Source organism: Dipodomys merriami, unplaced genomic scaffold, assembly GCF_024711535.1.
Source record: "Dipodomys merriami isolate MVZ:Mamm:240054 unplaced genomic scaffold, mDipMer1.0.p SCAF_7, whole genome shotgun sequence".
Taxonomy (NCBI): Eukaryota; Metazoa; Chordata; class Mammalia; order Rodentia; family Heteromyidae; genus Dipodomys; species Dipodomys merriami.
Genome location: NW_027206290.1, coordinates 63,201,644 through 63,220,839, shown reverse-complemented (window position 1 = coordinate 63,220,839; position 19,196 = coordinate 63,201,644). Strand labels below are relative to the sequence as shown.

The window sequence follows — 19,196 nt, the reverse complement described above, 5'->3', positions numbered from 1 at the left end:
TGCTTGCTGCTGCTACTCTACTCACTGCCTTTGGAAAGCCAAGGCCTCCAAGTGTCAGGGACACTGGTAGTTAAAGTGCGGAGCAACATACCTCCAACGTGAGTGACAGGAGTCATAAGATTCCTGGAACAATAGACTCTTCACTCTCAGAGCGTAGAGCTCTAAGCCTATGGTTCTGCCAGTCCAGTCAGAAGGTCTTGGGCATTCAAGGGCCTAGGATTGTCAACAACTCAGCCTAATCATGATTTCTATCTGATTGGAGCCAAAGGACCCCAAACTGCTAACCATCAAATCCCTGCTTTAGGAAGGAAAACAGCAGACATGTCCTCAAGTAGCCTATTGCCTTGTGGACCTTTTAGCCCAATCTCTGTACAACTTTAAGTGAGTTCATACCCGTCCCTAGACTCACTGCAAGCAAAGAATGAAGTCTGGCTTACAGGAGTTCAATAGACTTTCTAAAAATAAATCTATCCTGTGGCTTATACCCTTGCTCACTGATACCATATCTTATAACCACCCTCTCTTGGGAAATTGATTTTTCCCATTAGATGGGCAAGCATGAAACAGTAGAATAAGGCCAACCTAATATGGCAGCTTGAATCTCAGAGCTAGAAAGAAATCCAAAACCACCAGATCCATCTCTGTGATGCCAAGGAGGCATGCAGTGCAGTCACCTTGTACAAGATGGGACTCAGCTGGTTTAAGCTACATCTATAAGGTGTTGCCAGTAACTCCAGCTCCACTTTATCAATTCTTCCTGACACATACCTGATTTCAGGCCTTTGAACATTCACACCAGGCCTGGATTTTCTTTCCTACTCTATATCACAATGGTTGGATTTATATCATCCAGTAAGGGAAAAAAGAAAATAAAAACCTCATGAAAGTTCAGATTTTATACATCCAATATATAGTTTTTTTTTTAATGGAAAATTACAGCCCAGTAAAAAGTTGGGGGAGAGGGGTGGGGATATCATTATGAACCAGCCTACCTGCAGAACACACTTAGGATAGTCTCATGGGCTGTGTTGAAGGTGTTAAAGAATAATCTAGAAAGTCCTGGAATCTCAAGTTGGGCTGAGGGAGAGGGTGAAGGGCATCTGAAAGGAAGGAGCAGGATTTTTAAAGACTGTGCTTTTCTTTTTTTTTAGCTGGAATCCGGAGTTCCTCTTCCAAGCCCGATGGATTTAATGTACAAAATTTTGGTAAAAAACAAGAAGAAATCTCACAAGTCCTCAGAAGGCAGCGGCAAGAAGAAGCTGTCGGAGCAGGCCTCCAACACGTGCAGTGATTCCTCGAGCGTGTTTGAGCCCTCATCGCCAGGAGCCGGTGAGGGGCTGGTGGGCTGGTGTCATATGTGGATTCTGAGATTTGCTGCCTTGAAACTCGTTCAGAATGACACATACCTGGCTGGGCACCGTTTTAAGTGGCACTGGTTTTCTCTTGCTGACTTGACAGATTTCTTTCCCACCCCCCAGTTCTATAGGTCCAAAAGTCTATAGGCCTCTCCTGAGTGACCCACAAAGTGTCACTGGCTCGGTGTACCTTCCTGGGAACTCTACAGGAAAAAAAAAATGTGTTTCCTTGTTTTTCCAGCTTCTAGAAGCCACCCACATTCCTTGGCTCTCAGATCCCTCCTGCTTCAAAGGCAACATTTCACTACTCCTCCGTCTGAAGTCACATGACCTTCTGACCAGCACTGGGGAATGCACTGTGCTTTAAAATTTCCCATCATTCCCTCAGACCCACCCAGCTATCCAGGGAGAATTTCCCATCTCCAGGTCCTGAACCTCATTGGCAAAGTTCTTTTGGTTACACGAGACATGAATATGTGGGAGAGTACATTAGTATGGCTTCCACGTAAGCCAAATAATTTCTGGAGTTACTGTATGAGTTTGTCTTCATGAGAAACCTTAGCAGCAGGACTGAGGGTCCTAATCTTACTGAGAAAGCAAGCTCATGGACAAAGATCTGGGCATCTCAATTCTCTGTGCTTTATAAGAGCTTTTGCAAAAGAAATTGTGGCATGGCAAAATTATCTACTAAATTATCTACCAAAGCTACTAGGTGACACTTCTTCTTGCTCTTTCAAAATATATGGCTCTGGTGCTTAATTGGAGATAAGGGTCTCACAGACTCTAGGCTGGCTTCAAACTGCCATCCTCAATTCTCAATATCCTGTGTACTTAGGATTAAAGGTGTGAGCTACCTTTAAGTGTCCAGCACCGTTTTTAAAGCAACTTAAACATTGAGGTACACATTTGGTCAGCCAACACTTTTGTGAGAGGTAATGCTGGGTACCAAACCCAGAGCCTCCTGCTTGTAAAGCAAGTACTCTACCACTGAGCTATACATCAAACCATCTGATTGATGGTTTCTTCTGCTTTTCTGTGTCACTTGCCCATTGCTTGATTCACATCGTTATCAACACATATAACTCTCTGAAAGGGTTTGGTTTTGTTCCTGTGGAATGTGCATTTCCAACATTTTGTCACACCATTCTGGCTAGCTTTTTGGAAACTTTCATTTTGTAGTAAGACTACTCTTGCTGAAAAGATTTTTATGAGAGACCACTGATTTCCTCATATTTTCTGTCCTTCCACTACCAGCTAGCAAACCAAGTCATCCCTTTTATGTGGCTGCTTGATTTTGTTTTTATGTTTTGTTTTATTTTATGGTCTTAGGTGAAAATGCCACAACAAATTCACTTTGTATGTCTGCCGTAGCACGGGGGAAATCCTGGGCAAAAGCGAGAGGAAGATTTCCGGGTTGACCCTCTGTGTTTCTTGCTAGCAGCCATCTCTCCCCTCTTGTGAACTGTAATGCTTCAACACAAATAACGATGTGTGCGGGCAGTGAACGCGATTGCGTCACACCCAGAACAAGCAGCAGCAATCTGTCAGCAATTCCCGTAGTTTTCCTAAGCAAACCCACCATCCATTGTGCAATCCTTATTTATTTCCATGGAAACGTTTGGACATTTTCATATGTAGCTAAGTCTTCGAATGAAGGATGCTGCTAATTTATCATTTAGTTTACAGACATTTGCCATATTGGGAGTTAATGTTATTTGAAGGCCATGCAATGGATCAGAGTCTTATCATAGTATCTGATGGCCAAGTACCTCATTTAGGATTCAGCCTGTAGTCAGAACACTAGTCTTAAAGAAATAGGGTCAAGAAAAAGATTTGGGTTTGTTTTTTAAATATAATTTGACGTTTCCTTCAAAATTTTTCACAAGACTTACAAGAGAACTCCATACATATGTATAACTATGTATCAATTTTTTAAATGTGACTGAAAAATAGATCTTTGCTCTTATAGATAAGCCAAAGAATGATCCGACTGGATATTGGAAATGATTGACGTCCTATCATGTCCCATGAGTTCCTTTGTAGAGGCCTCAGCAAGTACTTTTCAATTTACTTGATTAAAAGAATTTTTAAAATCCTGGCACCAGTAGCTCATACCTGTAATCCTAGTGACTCATGAGGCCAAGATCTGAGAGTTAGGGTTTGAGGCCAGTGTAGGCAGAAAAATGTGAGATGCTTATTTCCAATTAACCAGCAAGAAGCAGGAAATGGAGAGGTGTCTCAAGTGGAACAGAGCCAGTCTTGAACAAACAAACAACAAAAAAGTGAGGTCTTAAAGCCCATGAATGTGGATATAAAAGAAAAAAATACTTTCCCCTCTGATTCAAAGATAAAATAACAACTTAGAGGCAAAATTTAGAATATTAAAAAAATAAGTAATGTCCAAAACAATGTCTCTAATATAGTAAGATACATTTTTAGTCAAAACAGGATCAATTACATTGTTACAATATTGGCAACATAAAGTGTCTTTAATAAACAAGCCATGAATAATTCTTATTGGTCCCAGAAATCTTTCCTCCTAAAGATAATTCACAAATTCATCTCTCACTGTTTTTGTTCAACATTTTTGCAAACATTTCTGAGCCCCTTGTAAGGCAGTCCTGTGGGCAGGAGTTATTTATCTAGATTTAATATATAGACTTATGTAGATTTAATTTATATAGAGTCCCACTGATAACTCCCAGAAGGCTAGACTTTGGAGCAGGTTGGAGCTAGGGTGGAGTAATGAAGTGGCTTCATTGTTGAGCTCTTATTGCCCTCTTCTGGCCATATTATGGTACTTCAGCCTGTGAATTCGAAGTTAACCTTACCTTTCCTTTTATTTGAAATTATTTTTATATTAATATTAATTAATTTTACTGCATTTGACTGAAGCCCATATGTACAGAAGGATGAAATATTTCACATTAGTGTTGGCATTTCATATAGCAAAAATAGTCACTAGAGCCTCGAGGAAGAAGGACAGGGAGAGAAAAACCAATTCATTAATGACTATATTGTCTCACGTTCGAGCATTGATCAGAGTCTGATGTTCAAGTACAATAATTTTGAAGCATTCATCTGTCTTAGTTTTTCCCTTTAGCAGAATGCCACCTTTTCCAAGACATGTGCATTGTTTAGAGATAACATGAGCAACACATGTCATATCCATCGCTTGGAAGAGCCAAGGCTTCGAAGGAAGAAACTTGACCAAGGGATAGTGGATCGATTCCATGACAGTCATAAAGCTTAATGCTGGACATGGAATGAAGAGATCAAAATAGAACCTAGATAAGACCTGTGTTGCAGGAAGCCATGTGTATAAAATGCCACTCATTTGCAACACACACACACACACACACACACACACACACACACACACACACACACACACACACACACACACACACACACACACACACACACAAAGCATCTTTAAACCGAACCTGGGAATGTGTGAACTTTTTATTCACAAAGCAAATGTAGGGGAGAGGGAGAGAAACCTGTGCACAATGTCAGCGTCCTTATCTATAACTCTTAACATTTCAGTCCTGGAGGAAAATAATTTTAAAGTGAACAGAAAGTCCCATTTCCAAGGAACTCCCTAATCAGATTTTGGTAATAGGCTCATAAAAGTGCTCTGAACTTGCAAATACTGACGCCAGGCTCTTTCATTAAACTTTTACAGGGGAAGCTGATACAGAGAGTGATGATGACGATGATGATGATGATTGTAAAAAATCTTCCATGGATGAGGTAGGTAACTAGGGCTCCTTGTTCCAGGGAGGGTCACAGGCTGTCCCAGCCATTTGAGCTTCTTGAATCTATTTCTTGGTCCCTTTTGCCATCTAGTGGCGAAAAGAGTAAATGCATAACATTTGGTGGGGGGAGGGAGATGTCTTATTTATTTATTTATTTATCTTGAGGCAATTTAACAAATTGCCAAAGGATCCAAATTCTGGGAGATACAGAGTTTGGAGAAATGGGTCACTGGTACCTATTGGTAAATGTTCAAGCATCTCAAGTCACATTGTCGTCTCAAAAATACTAACTGCACTGAAGCTAGATAACCTGTCAGAGGCGGGTCAAATGATTTTCTTCTTAAAACTGAGAAAAAAAAAAAAACCTGATTATTCTTGGAGATCTGACCTGTGGCTATACTGCTGCATTACTTCCTTATTATCACAGATTCTGTGGAATTAATCTATAGTAGTCAATACCAGCAAAAGCACCATGAGCTTTTATTAGGTGCCAGGAACTGTGCTGAGACCTTTTGCTCATAAATGAAACTCATTTCCTTGTCACAACAACCCCTATATGCCATAAGAACTGATTTCTAATTTCTAATTTTACAAATGAGTAAACTCAAGCAGAGAGCAGCTAAGTCACTTGTCCAAGATTGCACAACATCTAGCTAATTGGCCTTGACATTTAAAATCAGATGGTCTGGGTACAGAACCTGATCTATTAACCCTAGGCTATTCAACCACTCCTTGTCTAGCAGATACACTGGAACTGAGAGGGAAAAAACAGTCAGAAAAGCAGTTTCTAGGCCACCCCCACCCACTCCCAACGAGTTAACCTTCTATTTTTCTTATTGACAGCTATTAAGTTAATTCAGTGGCCACCCACAGCATGGCCTTACTATACATTCAGTGTCCAGTCTCCTCACCTCAGACATTACATGAACACTCCCTGGTAGGGAAGACAGCAATCAAGTCTCATCCCAAACTTTAGTTTCCTTGCATTATTAAAATGCAGATTCTGACCCAAGGTCATATGTGGCTCCCAGATCTCCCTCCAACCCCAACTACACTGCCTCCTACCATCCTTCACTTTTGTCAAGTGACTGACTAAAGACTGAAAAATTCCACTTTGAGTCTGAACTTCTGAGAAATACCCCCCTATCCAAAATTGTTGTGATCAGTAGAATGCCACCAGTGAGAAATTCTATCCTGTCCAACTTGGCTTTAAGCACCAAATTATTTTTAGATATTATATAAAATTACCATAAAGCTGTGTATAAGATACCTGTGAAGTACAAGTGAATCTTCTGATAAGACACGGGTCCCCTCCAAGGTATCTCATTCCACAGATGCAAATATTTGCGAATCTGACATTTGAATCCTGTCTGATCCCAAACCTTCCACTAAGGGATGATCAGCCTGAATGCTGTGTCTTATCTCCCATCATGCCTTTCTCATAGCAATCATCCTGTCCAGAGGGGAGGGGGGTGATTTTCTCCTCTCTCCAGTCATGAGACCATTTCTCTGGGGGAAGTAACCCCTTAGTACCACAAGGTTGTCTCTGGACAGGGTTTATCTTTCATTCCTGCTTCCAGGGCACCGCTGGGAGTGAGGCCATGGCCACAGAGGAGATGTCTAACCTGGTGAACTATATTCAGCCAGTCAAGTTTGAATCATTTGAAATTTCAAAAAGTAAGTGTTCTCTGGAGGGAAAGGAGCAGGTAACAATGATTGATAGGAAATGTACTCATTTCCTTGCTCATGTAACTGTAACCCCTCTGTACAGTATTTTCACAATAAAAACCTTAAAAAACAGTTCCTAATGTAGTATAAAGCAAATTGTAAATACAAGGTAAATAGATAAGAGCATGTGACTTTTAATAGAATTATGCTGTCCTAGTGAAGTCTTAAATATATGCAGGATCTGAGTATCTTGATTATATATATATATATATATATATATGTTTTTGTATATATATGTATACACCTACATGTATATATAAACATATTATATAATGTATTACAAACATAAATGTATATACTTATATATTTATGCACCTAAATACAAATATATATACCTACAACTTCTGATATATTGATATCGTGTATGTATTTAATATATAGTACAATCACTCGAGAAAGTATCTCATGATTCGTCTCTGAAGTAGTTAATGAAATTACAAACCAAACATAGTTATCTTAAACTAGTTATTTTATACTTAGCTATATTAAACTAACATGAAACTGACTGAGAGTTTTGTATTCACTTTTGTACAACTGGAACATAATGTAATTCACCCATTATGTAACTGATTAGAACAAACACCCATTCCACAGAAGGCAGATAGAAAACTGGATGATCCCAATAACTTGACATCAAACCAATTTGCCCAGATTCCATTTATGCAACTCATTTGAGAGATCATATAACAGATTTCCCATCACATCTCTTCATCCAACAACACATCCATACTGAGTGCAAAAAGTATCGTCTTCCCTGCACATAAAGAACAGAGACTTTTATGAAAGTTCCCCCCGCATATCTGCATGAAGTGTAAGATACTAACAGTGGAGCAAATGTTTCCTTACAGTACAGGCCTGTGAAGATGTACTCACTAAAACTGAAATTTTGCTTAAGTGCAGCAGCCTCTGCAAAAAGATAGCTTTATGGATAGACTTCGGCCCAAATTCCTACACAACAGGCTGGCTGATAGTTGCATCATTTGACCAGAGTCTTAACTTAGTGACATTCAGTATCTAATAGCCACAGGAACTTGGCTTTCAGCACAGTTCATATGGAACATTTTAGCATTTCTTTTCTTTTTTTTTTTTTTTTTTGTCACTCATGGGGCTTGAACTCTGGGCCTGGGTGTTGTCCCTGAGCTCTTCAGCTCAAGTCAGGTGCTCTACCAATTGAGCCACAGTACCACCGGTTTTCTGGTGATTACTTGAAGATTAGAGTCTCACAGACTTTCTGCCCAGGCTGGCTTTGAACCTTGATCCTCAGATCTCAGCCTCCTGAGTATCTAGGATGACAGGCATGAGCCACTGGTGCCTGGAATTTCATCATTTCTTAATATTGTCATAACTATTACTATGGTGTTCAATAACCTAAAATGGTGACCTTTATATTATTTTAACTTTCATGGGTTATGAAATAAGTTTTCCTAATTCACTAGTTAAAATAGCCTCAACAAAGCCAAGTGTGAGAAGGGACAGATCTGTAGCACCTACAGATGACATCAGCCAGATTTAGAAATGCCTTTCTTCTGGGGTTGTATCCTTGTTATTAGCTTCCTTAGGAACGTGAGGGTGGGGATATCTTATAAACTACCCATCCTGTGCTCACTGTACTGTCACTAGCAGCCATGTTTAAAATACTCATGTGAAAGTGGATTTATGATGAACCAAAATAAAAGAACTTGAGAGTACACTGGAGAAGGCAGGAGATGGCTAAAAATGGAATCTGGCATTTAGGCAAGGAATGAGGTTTTGATTTTGAAAGAAAGGAGATTAAAAAGGGAGCAATTTTCAAAGGTCACTTGGTTTTAAAATCTTTGAGCTGTCTAACCTCTGTAGGACTTGCTTCTGAATGCTGGGCACCACTGTGGATGTCCCGTGGGGTAGAGAGTAGAGTTGTTTGACTCTCCGTCTATCTGAACTGAAACCGTTTTTGCCCCCTCACTTTCTTTCTTTCTCTTTCTTTCTTTCTTTCTTTCTTTCTTTCTTTCTTTCTTTCTTTCTTTCTTTCTTTCTTTCTTTCTTTCTTCTTTCTTTCTTTCTCTTTCTCTCTTTCCTTCTTTCTTTCTTCCTATCTTTCTGTCTTCCTTTCTTTCTGTCTTTCTTCCTTTCTGTCTTTCTTTTTCTGTCAGTTGTGTAGCTTGAACTCAAGGCCTAGGCACTGTCCCTGAGCTTTTGGGCTCAAACCTAGTATACTACCACTGTGACCCACAGCACTACTTCCAGTTTTCTGTTGGTTAATTGGAGGTAAGACTCTCATGGAGTTTCTTACCTGGGCTGGCTTCAACCCACGTTCCTCAGGTCTCAGCCTCTTGAGTAGCTGGGATTACAGGCCTGAGCCACTAGTACCCATCTCCCCACCTTTTCTTTTCCCTCCCTCCCTCCCTCCCTCCCTCCCTCCCTCCCTCCCTCCCTCCCTTCTTTCTTTCTTTCTTTCTTTCTTTCTTTCTTTCTTTCTTTCTTTCTTTCTTTCTTTCTTTCTTTCTTTCCCTCCCTCCCTCCCTCCCTCCCTCCCTCCCTCCCTCCCTCCCTCTGTCCCTCCCTCCCTCTGTCCCCCCCCCCTCTCTCTCTTTTTCTTTTCTGGTCCTGGGGCTTGAACTCAGTGTCTGTGCTCTATCTCTGAGCTTCCTTGTGCTCAAGGCTAATGTTATACCACTTGTGCCACAGCACCACTTTCTGCTTTTTCTAAGTAGTTTATTGGAGATAAGAGTCTTGCAGACTTTATTGCCTGAGTTGGCTTTGAACCAGGATCCCCAGATCTTAGCCTCCTGAGTTCCTAGGATTACACACAATGAGCCACCAGCACCCAGCTGCTCCCTTCACTTTTATTGGAGGCTTATATTCTTTTTGTGTGTGGTTTTTTCCTTTCTTTCTTTTTAAAGCACTTTTGTAGTTTAAGAAGGTTGAGATCAGCAACATATACCCTTCTCTGTCCTTATTTCCTGATATGAAAATCACACACACACACACACACACACACACACACACACACACACACACACACACACACACACACACACACACACACACACACACACACACACACACACACACACACACACACCCTGCCCAAATCTGGAAAACTCCCAAGGGTCTTTTTACTGTAAATGTCTTAATTCTGAGGCCACATTAGCTGTTAGGAAAGTAAGAAAAGGTGACAATGTACACATGAATAACATACTCAGCACTAGCACAAATGGTCCTGTGGTATCATTTGTTAGTAAAGAAACCAATCTGGATGGATTGAGAACAAACGATCTTACAAGGTCCCTGGCTCTTTGGAAAAATCCATTTTTATTTCCACACTGGGTTCATCTAAAACTCATTCTTACCCCTAAGTTGCACAACCACAAGGCTGTGACACCAATTCATAAATATTAGTCAAGACAATGATCAAGACTTAACTGTTGTCACAGATGGTAGTCACTGGAAAAAAAGATAGAATATGAAAGTTATGTCTGCATTCAATTTGCTTCAACTTCATTGACTATCACCTACCTCTTTTATGTTATAAAACTATCAGATATATGCTTTTTGTAAAGGTATGAGATATAGAAACACAGGGGTTATCATGGTGAATTTTACTTCTCATCTTCTCTTTTTTATTGTTGTTGACCTCAGAAAGAAACAAAAGCTTTGAAATGTCTTCCTTTGTGGAAACCAAAGGGCTGGAACAGCTCACCAAGTCTCCGGTGGAATTTGTCGAGTATCCTTGATTTGACGAGTATCTTCGGAAACAGCACCTCTGAAGTCGTGTGCTACTCGATTGTTTGTTCATTTGGTAAGGGGGAAGGTGTATCAATCGGCTCATGTCTATAGTCCAAAAATGAGGAATGGTCCCAGGTCTCACACTCAATGCTGAGGAGACCTAGCCTGCCCCATGGGAAGGCCAGCTATGCTTAGAGTAGAGAAAGCCCAAGCACACAGGATTCTGTTCTTTCATACCATCAAGCTGAGTCCCTTGCTAATTCCTCCAAACAGAAATACTGTTACTATTTCCTGTTTGTATTAGGTATAATATATGTTAAGCCAAGGCTATGTACTTTATGCATATAGAATATATGTAGATATATATAGATAATGTGTGTCTATATAGATAATATATAGATAATGTGTGTCTATACCAATAATTTTGATCACATGAATGTAATACTCATCCAATTTAAAAAAATTGAGTGGCTGGGAAGGTGGCTCCGTGATCCAGTGCTTGCCTTGCATACTTGAGGCCCTGGGTTCAATTCCTCAGCACCGTATAAGTAGAAAAAGCAAGAAGTGGCCCTGTGGCTCAAGTGGTAGAGCGCTAGTCTTGAGTTGAAGAGCTGAGGGACAGCACCCAGGTCCAGAGTTCAGGCCCCATGACCAGCAAAAAAAAGAAAGTTGAATGATGATGATAATAATGATCATTTATATATATATATATATATATATATATATATACATATGTTTACAACATATATTGTATGAACAATGCTGTTGTTATATATATATATGTTGTTATAATATATGTATATATATATATATAAAACAACAGCATTGTTCATACAACCTTTTTACTATCATTATTATTCATGAAACAAAACAGAATCAAATGAGCTTTTAATTTTTTCCATAAAATTAATGCTAACCATATGGAAGTATTCAATTTGATGAAGCAAGTCCTACTGTAAAAAGCCACATTTCATCCCACTTAATTCTCATGATAATCCTGCGATGTACAAATTATTAAATTGACTTTATTAGTAAGAAACCTGCAATACAAAAAGTCAGACTTACTTTACCAAGATCATTAGTAAACACGTTTCAGAGTCAAGCCTCGGATCCTAAGCACTTGGCTCAGAGCCTTAGCTGACCTTTATCTAACTTCACAACTGTCAGTCATATTCAAAGCTAAGGCACAATTATAAGCCTCTGTGCTTTATTTATCTCATTATCAATCACATAGACTACCAGTCTTGGCAAATACCATTGCCAGTTAAGGAAAAGAGCAAGGAGCAGTATTTCAAGAATGGCAATGCAGCCAAGGGGCTGGTGGTTTATACCTGTAATCCTAGCTATGCAGGAGAAAGAGATTTGAGGATCATGATTTGATCCTGCCAGCTTGGGCAGGAAAATCTGTGAGACTCTTATCAGCAATTAACCAGCAAAAAGCCAGAAGTGAAGGTGTGGCTCAAGTGGTAGAGTGCCAGCCTTAAGCAAAAAGGCCAGGCAAAAACCTGAGGCTCTGAGTTCAAGCCCCAGTACCAGCTATGTATAGCTGAACTCTTAGCTGCTTCTTTGAAAGACAGTGCACACAGTACCATCTTCTCACATGACTCAATGCGCTTCAATATCCTTCTGTGCCCATAATTATTAAGCTTATTCCGCTGAATTCCACTCAGCTATTTTTGCTGCCCTTTTACTTTTCACCCACAAGACTCTGTCAAGGTGATGATCTGCTTTTATTAGAAGAGCAAACACATTTGTTATTGGTTCAGACAGTCTTTGGCATATTTTATCCATAAATTCCATGTGGATATGTTATGACCACTTCATTTCTGCAATGGAGAAAGATAAGGACTTAAACTAGATATTTTTATAATTGTATTCACTACTTAACATGATGGTCCAGATATAACAAAATGCAGCTCAGCAGGATATACCCAAAAGGCACACGCGTGGATTCATCCAACTATATGCCTCAGCTCTTCTGGAATGCCGGCTGTCAGATGGTTGCTCTGAATTTCCAGACAGTGGGTAAGTAGCATCGCCATGCTTCTTTTCATTCTGCTTCCAAGTTATATTCCCAGGTGTCCAAAACCCTTTCCTGTGTAAGCAGCCGAGGAAATTCTGTCATATTTGAAGGAAAAATAATCAATATCCCTGAATTTTGAACATTGAGCATTTTTTTAATGATTTATAGACAGGTCTTCACTTTTTCAAGCAAACAAATACTACCTTTAAACTTTTAAAGGTAGTATTAGATTATTTTAGGAAAAAAATGTAAAATTCCTCCACTCAGAGATTTGACACTGTTAACTTTTGTCTTGGTAAGCTGTGCATCATAATTTTGCTTATATATGTATACAAATATATGTAAGCTATATACATGATAATAATAACTTGTGAAAAGGAAATACATACTTATAAATGTTTAAATACTATAAAGAAACATGAATCTTAATAGCCATATTTTTTAAACATTTTAAAATTCACTAAAAATAATTTTCTCTATGTATACATTTGAGATTACTTTTTTCAGTATCCAGTGCCCCAAGAATAACAACCTTGCATACAAATGATCAAATTTCTCTCCTAAGATATTTTCTGAAAAATTTCTGAAATAAAAATAATATTCATGTTAAAATATGTGTAGGGATCTGCTTTCTCTACGTCATGTTCATGTTGCCTTCTGTATGCAGAATGACTTTGAATATCTTCTGCAGTGCTGGTTTAGTGGTGGTAACTTGTTTTAGTTTCAATTTATTATAGAATGTTGTAATTTGCCCTTTGGCCCTTAATGAAAGCTTAGCTGGATGTAGTATTCTTAGTTGACAGTTGTTTGGTCTCAGTGCTTGAAAATGCATCATTCCAAGCCCTTCTTGCTTTTTAAGGTTTCTGCTGAGAACACTACCATTATTTAATAGCTTTTTCCTTGTAAGTAACTTATCTTTTCTCTTTAGAAGCCTTAAGTATCCTGTTTATTTTCTGTAAAATAAGTTTTGATCAGTTTTGAAGACTCTTTTCCTCCTTCTTGGATTTTTTTGTATGTTTACTTCCTCTCTGTTTATTCCTCCTTCCTTTTCCTCTCACTTTAATCCCAGAAATTCTGTCTTCTATGCCATCTATTCTGCTGTGGATACTTTTTACTTTATGTTTTATTTCTCTGTCTTCAGTTTGATGACTTTTCAGGATGCTTATCTCTTTATTGAAATACTTTTTTTGAGTCTAGCATTGATTTTCTTAATTAATTGATTTGTTATGTGTACCTTCTTTGATCCTTTTTAACTGTGTTTTCATTGGACTCTTTTGCATTCTCTTGAAATTTGTTTAGCCTTTGGCATTCACCATAAATTCTTCCACTAGTCTTTTATTAACTTCACCACATTCAAAAAATTCCTTGTTTTTATATCAGCAGTTCTTTAAGCCCAGGATGTGAAGTTTCCTCGTTTACACTGTTTTGTTCCTTTATTGTGTGGGTGTTCTTCTCTGGGAGTGACATATTTCCCTGATAGCTCATATTTCTTGTATTTTTGTAATGGGCTTTACCCATTTGAAGAGCTTCTTTGGTAATGACTTTCAGGGGGTCTGAAATCTCCCTGTTGGGTTATTCTCTGTGATCTCTGTTGATTCGATGTGCTTCCCATCTGAGGAGGGACTTCATAGAATAGCATGGATGGGTGGCCGTCCTTCTCCTTTGGATATTGGTTGTGATCTACAGTCCTTCTCCATGTTCCTGTGAAGCTTGAGAGGCCTTACCTGCCTTAAATGCTTGTAATCATCTTAGGCCATAGGTTAGTATTCTAGAGCTGGGGTGAGATATTAGAAATGCCTCATAGCCCTTCTCCCTGCCAAATGGAGCCTGAGAGGAAGTCACTCACCCAACATAGATGGCTTTTGACTGCCATGACACTCCTGCAGCTCTTTCCCCTGCTTCCTTCTCCCTGATCCTGCAGAGTTTGGGAATAAGGCATTCACCCTCCACAACTGGTTGCACACCTCAGGCTCCTAGAGAAACAAAAATAAGCCAAGCCCCAAACCAGCAGATGAAAAAAAGTCATAAAGATTAGATCAGAAATAAATGAGAAACTGAAAGAACTATATTAAGAATCAACTAAATTAAAATTGGATCTTTGAAATAAATAAAAATAAACCAATTTATAATCTCTTAGCAAATCTGACCAAAAGAAGAAACCACCAAAATAAATAAAATCAGTGATCAAATCACAATAAATAAGAGTAAAATTCAGACTATTATAAGGGAATACTTGGCAAATCGTTATGCCAACAAGCTGGAAAACTCTGTATATGTAGAGGTGTTTTTTTTTTTTTTTTTGGTCATGGGGCTTGAACTCTGGGCCTGGGTGCTGTCCCTCAGCTTTTCAGCTCAAGGCGAGCACTCTACCACTTGAGTCACAGTGTCACTTCCCTCTGTATAATTAGATACTAGTTACAAGTGACCATAGAAGTGAAAATTCCAAAAAGCAAATATTTCCCTATAATACAAATACACAAATAATTGTAGTATCTTCTGTGAGAAAAGTATATAGGAATCAATCCTTAAAAATATGGCTGATGGGCTGGGAAGGTAGCTCAGTGGTAGAGTGCTTGCCTGGCATGCATGAGGCCCTGGGTTCAATTCCTCAGCACCACATAAGCAGAAAAAGCCGGAAGTGGTGCTGTGGCTCAAGTGGTAGAGTCCTAGTCTTGAGCTGAAGAGCTGAGGGACAGGACCCAGGCCCAGAGTTCAGGCCCCATGACCAAAATAAATAAATAAATAAATAAATAAAATATGGCCAAGGGGAGTATAAATTAAAGCTTTTGGAGGGCATTGTAGCAAGATTTGTACAAAATAAAATTAAGCTTGTGCAATGTGCACATGTTTTTGACCCAGAAATCGCACTGCAAGAAAAATCATTGATGTGTCCTAGCATTCACTACAATGGCAAGTCTGTAATGGTGAAGAATTGGAAGCATCAGTGTGCACAATGATAGAGCTGGCTAAACATATTTAATCAAATATTTTATTCAAAGGAATTTTAAATAGCTGCTAACATTAAAGGAGAAATACATCACTCTAAGTGGCATGCAACCATGCACTTGAAGTGGAAAAAACAATTACGAAGTGTGGTCTGTTTGAAGTGTTTCTCTGGATTTGGGGGATTACAGATAAAATTTCCTTTTTAATTTTATGTTTTGTAAATTCTTACAACAAATAACGATTTCCTTTGTGTAGAGGTATATTCACAAAAATGATGTATAAACCAATCTCAATTCACAGCCTTAGTTTTTGCCCCAATTATGACTGAACTGACAGTGTTGTATGTGCTTTTGACATCTAGACCTGGCTATGCAGATAAACATGGGCATGTATGAGTACAATGGGAAGAGTGGCTACAGACTGAAGCCGGAATTCATGAGGAGACCAGACAAGCACTTCGACCCATTCACAGAAGGCATCGTAGATGGGATAGTGGCCAACACTTTGTCAGTCAAAGTACGTACCTGTCACACACTGGTCCAGAACAGAAATCTTTACTACTAATTTATTTTTATGCAAAGAAGTAGCTTTGGAATTAAAATCTTGGTAACTGATGAAGGTGCTACTTCTCTCTTACGGTTTTTCCTTTAACTGTATTTTTTGTCCTTTTTTTGGTACTGGGGATCAAACCCAGGATGGTTTTTCCTTTAAAGAATCAAATTCACATCAAAAATGTTCACAGGTCATGAATTAAGCATTAGTATCTCATGTTTGTAATTATAGCTACTCAGAAGGTTGATATCCAGAAGATCAAGGTTCAAATACAAACCAGGCAGAGCAGTCCACAAGACTGTTTTTACCAAAAAAAGCTGGCTAAAGGGCAAGCTGGAGGTGTGATCCAAGTGGTAGAACATCAGCTGCTAGCAAAATGTCAAGCAAGTATGTGAGTTCAAATTCTAGTACCAACAAAAAAAGAGGAAGGAAGGAAGGAAGGAAGGAGGGAAGGAAGGAAGAAAGAAAGAAAGGAGAGAGAAAAAGAGGAAAGAAAGAAAGAAAGCGGGAGGGAGGGAGAAAGAGAAAGAGAGAAAGATAAGAGAGAAAAAGAAAAAAACAGGAAGGAAGGAAGGAAGATTGTTCATAAGCCACATTCACGACATAAAGAGACTGAGCCTCATTCTTAATATAATGTTTAAAAATGGATTGTAAATAAATCAAATAAATTCCGTGAGACCCACCAAGCCCAGTCTTTTCTCTTAATGAAACACACGTGACAGCTGGCTGCCCATAATAAACTTCGTCTGGTCTCTTTCCCCCACCAGTTCCTTTTAGTTCTAAGCAAAATTATAGAAAAGAACATCTTTATTAAATATGAAACAAAAGCTTTCAAGTAATACCATGAATAGTCACAGACTATTATGAATATCACCCAAGTTTTCAGGGATTTAAATTTTCATTATCAATAATCTTCAAGCGTTGCTTTATTAAATATATATCTGAACCTAAACTTTCATCCCAAAAGCTTTTCTTCAGTCTTTGAAATAGATGTTATAGCACATACATTTCTTTACCTGTCAGGAAAGCTTTTTAAAAAATCATTATCTTTAAATAGTTGTAGAAGGAGGTTTCCATTCAGCCTTTCAGTTTATGGAGATAATGCATCTTGATCAATGTTGTGCTCACATCTGTAATCCTAGCTACACAGGAGGCTGCGATCTGAGGATCACGGTTCAAAACCAGCCCAGGCAGGAAAGTCTGTGATACTTTTATCTCCAATTAACCACCAGAAAACTAGAAGTGGTACTGTGGCTCATGTGTAGAGTGCTTGTCTTGAGCTGAAGAGCTCGGGGACAACGCCTGGCCCCAGAGTTCAAGTCCCACAACCAACAGAAAAAAAAAAAAAAAGGAAAGAAATGAAAGAACTTGCACATGGATTCTATAAGCACTTGGTGATGGAAGCTATTATTCATTTAGTGCTTTAAAGAATCATTTGTTTATGTTTAACTATTCAACTGAGAAAGCCCTTTATTGGAACATGAGGCATAAGTTTCAACAAAGCATTTAACAAATTAACAACTGCTTTAAGCAAAGCTTTTGGAAAGAAATGAACTATGTAAAAAAAAGTCTGTATGCCAGCATCATTAATTTCTATCTGGCCTAAGCAGTTGAGTTCCTTCTGTCCCAAAACTTACATCATTATATATCAAAGATTTAAAAATAAAAATTTAATAAAGCATCCTACAATTTCATCTTGCAAAGTTATTTCAGACTTCATATGTAGAGTGAAGTTGGCAGGCTTGGAACTTCAATAATTATATTTATTTTAGGAAGTTGTTTCCAGCTAAGGATGGTTAATTCTTGTCAACTGTGATTCAACAAACACTCCTACCTATCCTATGATTGGTAGAATGCTATTTAAAGAGCAATTGTTATAGGTGGGTCATATTAATGATATGTTTGCTCTTCTTTAATAACTTCATCTTGTTTCATAGACGTTTTTAAATAGGTATATTCATTTTGTCTTGAAAATTCCATGTGACCATGTAAGTGAATATAATACCATGTCATAAAGACAGGAAACTCTGCTGAGGCAGGAGACTCAGAAGCCATTTCTGTCCAGAGTGAGGACATCATTCTGGAACTGCTCCTGAGTGAAACAGACCAGGCTGTAGAAGCATCCTCTCTGCCTTCATCATTACTGCCAGACCAATGTGCAGCTCGCCATCTGTGCATTCAGGCCTCTGATGGATCATCTGTAGCAAACTCAGAGTTCTAGAGAGGATGGTGAACTGACAGGATGCCCACTGTCCTATCCCACTGACAAAAACATTGTGGCTCACTGTCAACCATTTAGTTTAGGGGATCCTCATTTGATCAAATATGACCTGAGTACATAGGAGTGTACCCAGTTGGGCTTATATCCTGGGAAAATTTCACACTTGTTGAGAAATAACTGCTAAGAGCTAGATCTTCACATTTCACAGAGGTGATCATTTCTTGTCACCTCTGCCTCTTCACGGATTATAGGCATTTGCCAACTGGTCCAAGAACTCACACTTCTCCTGTTGCTTCTATTTCATCTTGCGAATGACTCCCTGTGGAACAGCAGCATTTGTACTTACTCACACTGATCTCCTATGTCTTTGTTACCCATTTATCAACACTTGCTTTTTAAACTTTTATTCCAGATTATTTCGGGTCAGTTTCTTTCCGACAAGAAAGTCGGGACGTACGTGGAAGTGGATATGTTTGGTTTGCCGGTGGACACAAGGAGAAAGGCATTTAAGACCAAGACATCCCAAGGAAATGCTGTCAATCCTGTCTGGGAAGAAGAACCAATTGTGTTCAAAAAAGTGAGTCCCATGTGCTTGACAGGAGCTATCTTTTCTCAGATGTCTTGCATGGGGAAAAGCTTAGTTACTTTCTTCATTTAAAGAGAACTCTCAAATTTGTGCAGCAGTTGTACATGAACTCTGTCAAAAAAAAAAGCTGCTGTGTTTGAGGCTTTACTTGAAGACATAAAAGTCATTTGCAATGAAGATATAAAAGCAAACGTAGCCAGGCACTGGTGCTTCAACCCTGTAATCCTAGCTAATCAAGAGGATAAAAAGCTACAGATAATAGCCCAAATACAGCCTGGGCAGAAGAATCTATAAGATTCTTATTTCCAGTTAACCACCA

At 38.8% G+C, this 19,196-nt stretch overlaps 1 protein-coding gene across 3 annotated transcripts in view; it reads left to right on the top strand.

The window, feature by feature from the left end:
• The window catches only part of Plcb1 (phospholipase C beta 1), a 661,556-nt gene that overhangs the window by 492,849 nt on the left and 149,511 nt on the right, over positions 1-19,196 (top strand). For all 3 annotated transcript variants that reach the window (XM_070006762.1, XM_070006761.1, XM_070006760.1), the window contains exons 14-20: positions 1,152-1,329; positions 5,044-5,111; positions 6,697-6,793; positions 10,463-10,547; positions 12,450-12,574; positions 15,880-16,034; positions 18,704-18,868. In XM_070006762.1, coding sequence (XP_069862863.1) covers positions 1,152-1,329; positions 5,044-5,111; positions 6,697-6,793; positions 10,463-10,547; positions 12,450-12,574; positions 15,880-16,034; positions 18,704-18,868 — 873 coding nt within the window. The remainder of the gene's footprint in view (positions 1-1,151; positions 1,330-5,043; positions 5,112-6,696; positions 6,794-10,462; positions 10,548-12,449; positions 12,575-15,879; positions 16,035-18,703; positions 18,869-19,196) is intronic.